This window comes from Pempheris klunzingeri, chromosome 17 (genome assembly GCF_042242105.1).
Source record: "Pempheris klunzingeri isolate RE-2024b chromosome 17, fPemKlu1.hap1, whole genome shotgun sequence".
In the NCBI taxonomy this organism is placed as follows: domain Eukaryota; kingdom Metazoa; phylum Chordata; class Actinopteri; order Acropomatiformes; family Pempheridae; genus Pempheris; species Pempheris klunzingeri.
Window position 1 is genome coordinate 14,215,885 of NC_092028.1, and position 12,217 is coordinate 14,228,101.

General features: G+C 39.0%; 3 gene segments (V, D, J or C); all 3 read left to right on the forward strand.

Annotated features, from left to right (window-relative positions):
• Nucleotides 1-266: 266 nt before the first annotated feature.
• Nucleotides 267-1,314, forward strand: LOC139216365 (Ig heavy chain V region 6.96-like). The segment is given in 3 exon segments: nucleotides 267-332; nucleotides 421-478; nucleotides 1,001-1,314. Coding segments are annotated over 3 exon segments (438 nt in total).
• An 833-nt stretch (nucleotides 1,315-2,147) lies between these two features.
• Nucleotides 2,148-2,582, forward strand: LOC139216818 (Ig heavy chain V region 5A-like). The segment is given in 2 exon segments: nucleotides 2,148-2,187; nucleotides 2,278-2,582. Coding segments are annotated over 2 exon segments (345 nt in total).
• Nucleotides 2,583-7,674: 5,092 nt separating this feature from the next.
• LOC139216816 (Ig heavy chain V region 5A-like) lies at nucleotides 7,675-8,112 on the forward strand. The segment is given in 2 exon segments: nucleotides 7,675-7,714; nucleotides 7,805-8,112. Coding segments are annotated over 2 exon segments (348 nt in total).
• Nucleotides 8,113-12,217: the final 4,105 nt, after the last annotated feature.

The following is a 12,217-nucleotide window of genomic DNA, read 5'->3' on the forward strand; positions in this document are numbered from 1 at the left end:
AAGGTCCTTGGTGCTATTAGCCCACCTCAGGATGAGTGAAGCCACAACAACAGTTATAACTGCTTTGTAAGGTCCACATCAGTTGTTGGGGAACCAGGACAACGTGACGAGAAATGGACTACTGTGACAAAGCATAGGTGGAAAAGGGCTAAGAATGTAGATCTGTTGGACTGCTACGACCAAGATCAAAAGCAGCAAGGATCTACCACACCTGACAGGACCCCATGTGCAGGCTTTGTGAAGATGCTCCTGAAACATTGTGTAAGATGCAGGCAGCATACATGGGACGCCATAACCAAGTGGCTGACATAGTGTACAGGAACATCTACAGAGTATGGGCGGGAAGCCCCACGGTCAGAATGGAAGACACCTCCCAGAGTGGTTGAGAATGAACGAGCTAAGATCCTGTGGGACTTCCAGATCCAGACAGACAGCAACATCAGGAAGAAGGAACATGAGAAGCTTGGAAAAAAAGGCTGTAAGAGGAGCTGGAAAAGATGTGGGGATTAAAGGCAACAGTGGTGCCAGTGGTGATCAGAGCACTCATCCACAAACTGGCTCCATCAGACTCCAGGTACTATATCTGAGGTCTCTGTCCAGAAGAGTGCAATCATAACAACAGCTAAGATACTGCACAGAACCCTCAAAGTCCCAGGCCTCTGGAAGAGAACCAGAGCTCGAGGAAGACACACCACCATACCCAGGGTGACATGATGCAAACTGTTTGCTTCACCAAACAGTAACTGAGAGTCAAATCCAGTTCCTCCCTGTGAGGAGGAGTCAATGCAAAACTCAGATGTCTTCCACCTCTACTTATCTGACTGCAGAGAGGATGACAGAGAACAGTGGACACACAGTTGAACATGATGGACTGTAGGACAGGACTGCTGCTCTTAACTATCTGCTGGGCAGGTGAAGATATCCACAGACCTAAACCTTACACAGTTTATACTTGTGTCAACAGCATATTTCACTTGATGTGTATTCATTCTCTTGACAGGTGTTGATGGTCAGACTCTGACTGAATCTGGACCAGCTGTTAAAAGGCCTGGAGAATCCCACAAATTGACCTGTACAACCTCTGGATTCACATTCAGCAGCTACTGGATGGCCTGGGTCAGACAGGCTCCTGGAAAAGGACTGGAGTGGGTTTCCACTATTAGCACTGACAGTAGCAGCAAATACTACTCTCAGTCAGTTCAAGGCCGCTTCACCATCTCCAGAGACAACAGCAGACAGCAGCTGTATCTGCAGATGAACAGCCTGAAGACTGAAGATTCTGCTGTTTATTATTGTGCCAGACACTCACAGTGACTGGAGTTGGTTGAGCAGCTGTACAAAATCCTAAAGTATCTTTCAGCCCAAGTATGAAGCATTCTTCAAAGTACACTTTATTCCATCTTTCATATTTTGGTGTATATATTATTTTATACTACATAATATTACATTACATATATACATGCAAATCTTTAAATAATGCATTATATGAAATCATAACTATTGTTTCTGGAAAATATTATTATTAAATATTAATACAATAAACAAAAAGAATAAATATCACTTGTTCAAACAAGTTCTTCTGTCAATTAAGAAACACTAATGTCTGTAATCTATGTAAAAGCATAATGCTACAGTTTCTTTTATAAGGCTAGTGAGCAAGTAGATGAATAAATAAATGCTGCAATACAAAAAAGCTGTTCACACATTGTTGATGATGAATCTGATATAGGAGAGATTCAGAGTGAATCAGTTCTTTCAGGAAAACAGCTCACATCATATTTAAAGTTGGTTTGAAATGTGAAAACATGCCAAACACACTGGCACACATGGCTTATAGCAAGCAACATTCTTGGTGTTTGCTGCTTTTGTTTCTGTGTGTGCACACCATCATAGTTGATGCAAAGCTGATTATAATCAGTATGTTTCCCATTATCCATGATTCATGATAATATTCACATTAACAATAAGAATAATGATTATTAATGGTCATATGATGTTTTCATTATGAATTCTTCTCAGTTAGACCAACGCTGATGTTTCACATGTTGATTCTATGCAAACTCAGTGACCTTCCTCATTACTCAGCTATAAAACCTTCACATCAGGCCGTCAGTGGAGTTCACAGCACGGCAGTTTCAGCATCAACCATGTTTTCTGTAGCTCTGCTGCTGCTGTTGGCAGCTGGATGTGAGTCTCTCTGGATTTGTTCAAGTCAAAAGTTCTTCATTTGCTGTATAACTTGATTGTTTGTTCCAAAAAATTTTCTTTTTTTAACAGGTGTGAAGTGTGAACAGTTGACACAGCCAGCCTCTGTGACTGTGCAGCCTGGTCAGAGTCTGACCATCACCTGTCAGGTCTCTTATTCTGTGAGCAGCTACTACACAACTTGGATCAGACAGCCTGCAGGGAAAGGACTGGAGTGGATTGGAATGAAATACACTGGAGGTTCATACTACAAAGCTTCACTAAAGAACAAGTTCAGTATCGACTTAGACTCTTCCAGCAACACAGCGACTCTAAACGGACAGAATGTGCAGCCTGAAGACTCTGCTGTGTATTACTGTGCCAGATACCCACAGTAACACAAACCATCAGTAGACCTGAACAAAAACCCCTCAGAGCCTGAACACTTGTAGCATGAAGCCACCAGAGGAGGAGCCCTCAGACCACTAATGATTTCAGGACCTGTTCACTGTCAAAGAGACAAACAGACATCTACAAATGAAAAAGTAAAAGGGATATAACATTGTTCACTATAATATACATCAATAATAATAACATTATTATTAAATATACTATGTTTTTCTAAAAAGTCTCTTCTTTGTCTGACTCAGTATTTATGTAAATTAATAACAGCATTATTTCAGCTCACAGCAGTGTTTAAAAAAGCTTTTCATCTGACAAGAAATGAAACATAACACTAATCTACCTGCAGACAGGATGAGAAACCTTTTAGTTGTTGCTTTAATTTTGGTTTTTCACAAAGTTACATTATATGTGGTTTATTTTTATTGACTGAAAAACACAGGTATTCATGGCTGCTTTTTTGAACCGACCTGTCACACATTTTTTCTGAATTTGTTTTTAGTTTACTGCTTAAGTCACTTATTATTAATGGGGATTTTGCCCCTTGATGTCATAAAAAGGTGCGACTTAGGAACACTTTGTCATAAAATAAAGAGTATAACATTTGTTATGGTGATAATTGTTGTTTTTTTTCTATTTAAATGTATCTTAAAATTGATGAACTATTGTCAGAGTCTTTACATGATGCAGACTGTGCTTAATAAATAAATGAAATAATGTAATTGTAAACTTTTTGCACAACTGATGCTGAAACATGCAAGAAGGACTAGTGGAGGAAAGAATCATGTTCAGGAAAGATTTATTCTTTCACTTTCACCAAACAAAGACTGAGAGTCAAATCCAGTTCCTCCCTGTGAGGAGGAGTCAATGCAAAACTCAGATGTCTTCCACCTCTACTTATCTGACTGCAGAGAGGATGACAGAGAACAGTGGACACACAGTTGAACATGATGGACTGTAGGACAGGACTGCTGCTCTTAACTATCTGCTGGGCAGGTGAAGATATCCACAGACCTAAACCTTACACAGTTTATATTTGTGTCACCAGCATATTTCACTTGATGTGTATTCATTCTCTTGACAGGTGTTGATGGTCAGACTCTGACTGAATCTGGACCAGCTGTTAAAAGGCCTGGAGAATCCCACAAATTGACCTGTACAGGCTCTGGATTCTCATTCAGCAGCTACTGGATGCACTGGGTCAGACAGGCTCCTGGAAAAGGACTGGAGTGGGTCGCTTACATCAGCAGTGGCAGTGGTAGCAGCATCCACTACTCTCAGTCAGTCCAAGGCCGCTTCACCATCTCCAGAGACGACAGCAGACAGCAGCTGTATCTGCAGATGAACAGCCTGAAGACTGAAGATTCTGCTGTTTATTATTGTGCCAGAGACTCAAAGTGACTGTACAAAATCCTACAGTATCTTTCAGCCCAAGTATGAAGCATTCTTCAAAGTACACTTTATCTTTCTTTTTTATTTATGTTTATATTTGTATATATTATTTTATACTACATAATATTACATTACATATATACATGCATATCTTTAAATAATGCATTATATGAAATCATAATTATTGTTTCTGATAATTATTATTATTAATAAATATTAATACAATAAACAAAAACAATAAATATCATTTGTTCATACAAGTTCTTCTATCAATTAAGAAACACTAATATCTGTAATTCATGTTGAAAACATAATGCTGCAGTTTCTTTTATAAGGCTAGTGAGCAAGTAGATGAATAAATAAATGCTGCAATACAAAAAAGCTGTTCACACATTATTGATGATGAATCTGATATAGGAGAGATTCAGAGTGAATCAGTTCTTTCAGGAAAACAGCTCACATCATATTTAAAGTGGGTTTGAAATGTGAAAACATGCCAAACACACTGGCACACATGGCTTATAGCAAGCAACATTCTTGGTGTTTGCTGCTTTTGTTTCTGTGTGTGCACACCATCATAGTTGATGCAAAGCTGATTTTAATCAGTATGTTTCCCATTATCCATGATTCATGATAATATTCACATTAAAAATAAGAATAATGATTATTAATGGTCATATGATGTTTTCATTATGAATTCTTCTCAGTTAGACCAACGCTGATGTTTCACATGTTGATTCTATGCAAACTCAGTGACCTTCCTCATTACTCAGCTATAAAAACTTCACATCAGGCCGTCAGTGGAGTTCACAGCACGTCAGTTTCAGCATCAACCATGTTTTCTGTAGCTCTGCTGCTGCTGTTGGCAGCTGGATGTGAGTCTCTCTGGATTTGTTCAAGTCGATAGTTCTTCATTTGCTGTATAACTTGATTGTTTGTTCCAAAACATTTTCTTTTTTTAACAGGTGTGAAGTGTGAACAGTTGACACAGCCAGCCTCTGTAACTGTGCAGCCTGGTCAGAGTCTGACCATCACCTGTCAGGTCTCTTATTCTGTGGGCAGCTACTACACAACTTGGATCAGACAGCCTGCAGGGAAAGGACTGGAGTGGATTGGAATGAAATACACTGGAGGTTCATACTACAAAGCTTCACTAAAGAACAAGTTCAGTATCGACTTAGACTCTTCCAGCAAAACAGCGACTCTAAACGGACAGAATGTGCAGCCTGAAGACTCTGCTGTGTATTACTGTGCCAGAGAGCCACAGTAACACAAACCATCAGTAGACCTGAACAAAACCCCCTCAGAGCCTGAACACTTGTAGCATGAAGCCACCAGAGGAGGAGCCCTCAGACCACTAATGATTTCAGGACCTGTTCACTGTCAAAGAGAGAAACAGACATCTTTACTAAAAACAATCAACAATAAACTGAACAACAAAGAGCACTGAACAAAGGACCAGATGTTGATTGCACAACAGAACTTCTTGCAAAATAAATCCTAAGAAGTTGATTTTAGACTCCAAGCTGAAGCACAGCAGCTTATCTCAAGACACTGAGGTGTTTTCATACACCTACTTGGCAATGCACCTGAGTCTGGTAGGACTAACAACAGCTCCTCCTCTTAGCTCCAGTCTGACCCACGTTCATATCCCATGTTTCATTCCCACACCAACTCAGTAATCTGTCTAGTGACGCACTTATTAAGAATTCACATGAGACTTGCAGTGGAGGTTAAAGAGGATCAGCAGCCCCAATCACTCCAACTTCAACAACAACTATGGCCTCCGTGGTTCTGAAGCTGCTGCTGCTGCTGGCAGATGGATCCTGTGAGAATCACAGTGGATTCACACCAATAAACACATTAGAAACACTGAGTAGTCAAATTAATGATGGAGATTATATCGATTTCTGTTTCCAGGTGTGAACAGTATCAATCTCATCCAGACCTCAATCATCACGTTTTTACCCCCCACACACACTGCCAATTGTATCATCAGTGCAAAACTCATGTTATGAGTGTAAAAATCACTTCGCCTCCGACCAGGAACATGATACTGAACAGAACGTCATGTCAGTTATTATTCATCAAAGATATGTGTCATGATACTGCAGTTATGAGCAATAGAAACAAAGCTGAATATGTTTTTGCTTGTTGATTGTACCTTTTTTTTTTGCACCATATGGATTTTATTATTTCTAGGAAGGAAGTCTTCTTTAAAAAAAAGCTACAAAGCTTCATGTTTTGTTTTTTTCATACTTCATGAATCACATTAATTTAGCTGGAATGTTTTGTATCTATTCATCTTGCACTAAGCAGAAATCTATGACCAAGTCAACTCCAATTCTCTCCTCCCTGTGAGGAGGAGTTAATGCAAAACTCAGATGTCTTCCACCTCTACTTATCTGACTGCAGAGAGGATGACAGAGAACAGTGGACACACAGTTGAACATGATGGACTGTAGGACAGGACTGCTGCTCTTAACTATCTGCTGGGCAGGTGAAGATATCCACAGACCTAAACCTTACACAGTTTATATTTGTGTCACTAGCATATTTCACTTGATGTGTATTCATTCTCTTGACAGGTGTTGATGGTCAGACTCTGACTGAATCTGAACCAGCTGTTAAAAGGCCTGGAGAATCCCACAAATTGACCTGTACAGGCTCTGGATTCACATTCAGCAGCTACTGGATGGCCTGGATCAGACAGGCTCCTGGAAAAGGACTGGAGTGGATCGCTTTCATCAACAGTGACAGTAGCAGCAAATCCTACTCTCAGTCAGTTCAAGGCCGCTTCACCATCTCCAGAGACAACAGCAGACAGCAGCTGTATCTGCAGATGAACAGCCTGAAGACTGAAGATTCTGTTGTTTATTATTGTGCCAAAGACTCACAGTGACTGGAGTTGGTTGAGCAGCTGTACAAAATCCTAAAGTATCTTTCAGCCCAAGTATGAAGCATTCTTCAAAGTACACTTCATCTTTCTTTCATTTATTGATGTATATATTTGTATATATTATTTCATGTGACATGATATTACATTACATATATACATGCATACATCTTCAAGTAAAGCATTATATGAAATCATAAATATTGTTTCTGGGAAATATTATTATTAAATATTAATACAATAAACAAAAAAAGATAAATATCACTTGTTCATACAAGTTCTTCTATCAATTAAGAAACACTAATGTCTGTAATTCATGTTGAAAACATAATGCTACAGTTTCTTTTATAAGGCTAGTGAGCAAGTACATGAATAAATAAATGCTGCAATACAAAAAAGCTGTTCACACATTGTTGATGATGAATCTGATATAGGAGAGATTCAGAGTGAATCAATTCTTTCAGGAAAACAGCTCACATCATATTTAAAGTGGGTTTGAAATGTGAAAACATGCCAAACACACTGGTACACATGGCTTATAGCAAGCAACATTCTTGGTGATTATAATCAGTATGTTTCCCATTATCCATGATTCATGATAATATTCACATTAAGAATAAGAATAATGATTATTAATGGTCATATGATGTTTTCATTATGAATTCTTCTCAGTTAGACCAACACTGATGTTTCACATGTTGATTCTATGCAAACTCAGTGACCTTCCTCATTACTCAGCTATAAAAACTTCACATCAGGCCGTCAGTGGAGTTCACAGCACGTCAGTTTCAGCATCAACCATGTTTTCTGTAGCTCTGCTGCTGCTGTTGGCAGCTGGATGTGAGTCTCTCTGGATTTGTTTAAGTCGATAGTTCTTCATTTGCTGTATAACTTGATTGTTTGTTCCAAAACATTTCCTTTTTTTAACAGGTGTGAAGTGTGAACAGTTGACACAGCCAGCCTCTGTGACTGTGCAGCCTGGTCAGAGTCTGACCATCACCTGTCAGGTCTCTTATTCTGTGAGTGACTACTACACAGCTTGGATCAGACAGCCTGCAGGGAAAGGACTGGAGTGGATTGGAATGGCAGCTGCTGGATCCACCACATACTACAAAGATTCACTAAAGAACAAGTTCAGTATGAGCACAGACTCTTCCAGCAACACAGTGACTCTAAACGGACAGAATGTGCAGCCTGAAGACTCTGCTGTGTATTACTGTGCCAGATACCCACAGTAACACAAACCATCAGTAGACCTGAACAAAAACCCCTCAGAGCCTGAACACTTGTAGCATGAAGCCACCAGAGGAGGAGCCCTCAGACCACTAATGATTTCAGGACCTGTTCACTGTTAAAGAGACAAACAGACATCTAGAAATGAAAAAGCAAAAGGAATATAACATTGTTCACTATAATATATATTAATGATAATAACATTATTATTAAATATACTATACAGTGGCAACATTTTCTAAAAAGTCTCCTCTTTGTCTGACTCAGTATTTATGTAAATTAATAACAGCATCATTTCAGCTCACAGCAGTGTTTAAAAAAGCTTTTCATCTGACAAGAAATGAAACATAACACTAATCTACCTGCAGACAGGATGAGAAACCTTTTAGCTGTTGCTTTAATTTTGGTTTTACACAAAGTAACATATTTTATATGTAGTTATAGCCAATTTATTTTTATTGACTGAAAAACACAGGTATTCATGGCTGCTTTGTACCGACTGGTCACATTTTTCCTAAATTAGCTTTTAGTTTACTGCTTAAGTCACTTATTAATGGGGATTTTGCCTCTTGATGTCATGAAAAGCTGCGACTTAGGAACACTTTATCATAAAATAAAGAGTAAATCATTTGTTAAAGTGATAATTGTTGTTTTTTTTCTATTAAAATTTATCTTAAAATTGATGAACTATTGTCAGAATCTTTACATGATGCAGACTGTGCTTAATAATTAAATTTAATAAATCATTTGTAAACTTTTCGCACAGCCGATGCTGAAACATGCAGGAAGGACTAGTGGAGGAAAGAATCATGTTCAGGAAAGATTTATTCTTTCACTTTCACCATAAAAAGACTGCCGTTCACGTCAAATCCAGTTCCTCCCTGTGAGGAGGAGTCAATGCAAAACTCAGATGTCTTCCACCTCTACTTATCTGACTGCAGAGAGGATGACAGAGAACAGTGGACACACAGTTGAACATGATGGACTGTAGGACAGGACTGCTGCTCTTAACTATCTGCTGGGCAGGTGAAGATATCCACAGACCTAAACCTTACACAGTTTATATTTGTGTCACTAGCATATTTCACTTGATGTGTATTCATTCTCTTGACAGGTGTTGATGGTCAGACTCTGACTGAATCTGAACCAGCTGTTAAAAGGCCTGGAGAATCCCACAAATTGACCTGTACAGGCTCTGGATTCACATTCAGCAGCTTGTATTTGAGCTGGATCAGACAGGCTCCTGGAAAAGGACTGGAGTGGATTGCCTGGATTGACAGTGGCAGTGGTAGCAGCAAATACTACTCTCAGTCAGTCCAAGGCCGTTTCACCATCTCCAGAGACAACAGCAGACAGCAGGTGTATCTGCAGATGAACAGCCTGAAGACTGATGATTCTGCTGTTTATTATTGTGCCAGAGACTCACAGTGACTGGAGTTGGTTGAGCAGCTGTACAAAATCCTACAGTATCTTTCAGCCCAAGTATGAAGCACTTCAACAGGTGTGAAGTGTGAACAGTTGACACAGCCAGCCTCTGTGACTGTGCAGCCTGGTCAGCGTCTGACCATCACCTGTCAGGTCTCTTATTCTGTGAGCAGCTACTTCACAGCTTGGATCAGACAGCCTGCAGGGAAAGGACTGGAGTGGATTGGAATGAAATACACTGGAGCTTCATACTACAAAGATTCACTAAAGAACAAGTTCAGTATCGACTTAGACTCTTCCAGCAACACAGCGACTCTAAACGGACAGAATGTGCAGCCTGAAGACTCTGCTGTGTATTACTGTGCCAGAGAGCCACAGTAACACAAACCATCAGTAGACCTGAACAAAAACCCCTCAGAGCCTGAACACTTGTAGCATGAAGCCACCAGAGGAGGAGCCCTCAGACCACTAATGATTTCAGGACCTGTTCACTGTTAAAGAGACAAACAGACATCTAGAAATGAAAAAGTAAAAGGAATATAACATTGTTCACTATAATATACATTAATGATAATAACATTATTATTAAATATACTATGTTTTTCTAAAAAGTCTCTTCTTTGTCTGACTCAGTATTTATGTAAATTAATAACAGCATCATTTCAGCTCACAGCAGTGTTTAAAAAAGCTTTTCATCTGACAAGAAATGAAACATAACACTAATCTACCTGCAGACAGGATGAGAAACCTTTTAGCTGTTGCTTTAATTTGGGTTTTACACAAAGTACCATATTTTATATGTAGTTATAGCCAATTTATTTTTATTGACTGAAAAACACAGGTATTCATGGCTGCTTTGTACCGACTGGTCACATGTTTTTCCTGAATTTGTTTTTAGTTTACTGCTTAAGTCACTTATTAATGGGGATTTTGCCTCTTGATGTCATGAAAAGATGCGACTTAGGAACACTTTGTCATAAAATAAAGAGTATAAAGACTAAACTTTTTGCACAACTGATGCTGAAACATGCAAGAAGGACTAGTGGAGGAAAGAATCATGTTCAGGAAAGATTCATTCTTTCAAGTCAAGACGTTCAAGTCAAATCAACTTCTGCTCGAACAGTGACTCTAAAAGGACAGAATCTGCAGCCTGAAGACACAGCTGTTTATTACTGTGTCCGTCGGCCCACAGTGATACAAACCACCAACAGACCTGCACAAATACTCATCAACCATGTGACTCAAATACACTCACATGTTCTAAACGTGAACATTATTCCATTTAGATCTAATGTGACTTCCACTGCAGCTGACATCTGTATCAAACAACTTTGCCTTAATATAAGAGCTTTAGGGAAGTAATGTTTCCTGTTTCATGGGGTAGAAAATGACATCTGACAAAGCTCACTTCAACTGGAGCTTTATCTCTTCACAGATACACAAATAGGATCCATTTTCCTTTTGTAATTTCACCAATATTAAAAGAAAATAGCTTTAAACTTTTACACCATCAGTTAAAGATTGACATTGTACTGAAGAAAGTAGCTGCCAGGACTCTGATGCTTCACAGTTTCCTCTGCTGTTTTAGAGATTCTCTGCTCATGGAAATGTATCTGTGTCACACGTTCCCTATTTAAACCTGTAGAGGGAGGTCTATGCAAACTCTTCCTCTCTTATAAACACACCATCAGTCACTTGTGGCACAAAACTGGGACATTTTTTAACATTTTAGAAACACAGAGTCCAGAAAGCTCTGAACTACAGTGTTTATCACAGAATGGACAATAAAATGATCAGGAGTTTATCATTTGTAGTTACTATTCATGGTGAGAAAATGTATTCTGCTTAAAATGTCCAACCTGTGATTTACCATTAATTAATTAGTATTATTATTATTATTATTATTATTAGCATCAAATTTATTATTGATAATAGGATGAATAGAGATTATTGTAGATGGTTTGGCTCATCTGCTGCCCAACATGCTTCCAGGGAGTAATGTGAAACAATGATGCCAACAAACCAATTTTGAATAAACCTTGTTGGAAAATGAGCCAAATTTGGGAACTAAAATTAAAATGTTGAAGATGTATAAAAAGCAAGATGGGAAATTAGGTTGATTTTAATACTAAGTGACATTTTGCATAAAAGAAATGAAAACATGCCAAACACACTTTAAATTGACTGACTTAGAGGAATAAATCCTGAACAATGATTCAGCATTTTCACCAAACAAAGACTGAAAGCTAAGTCCAGTCTACTTCTCTCCTCCCTGTGAGGAGGAGTCAATGCAAAACTCAGATGTCTTCCACCTCTACTTATCTGACTGCAGAGAGGATGACAGAGAACAGTGGACACACAGTTGAACATGATGGACTGTAGGACAGGACTGCTGCTCTTAACTATCTGCTGGGCAGGTGAAGATATCCACAGACCTAAACCTTACACAGTTTATATTTGTGTCAACAGCATATTTCACTTGATGTGTATTTATTCTCTTGACAGGTGTTGATGGTCAGACTCTGACTGAATCTGAACCAGCTGTTAAAAGGCCTGGAGAATCCCACAAATTGACCTGTACAGGCACTGGATTCTCATTCAGCAGCTTGTATTTGAACTGGGTCAGACAGGCTCCTGGAAAAGGACTGGAGTGGATTGCCTGGATTGACAATGGCAGTGGTAGCA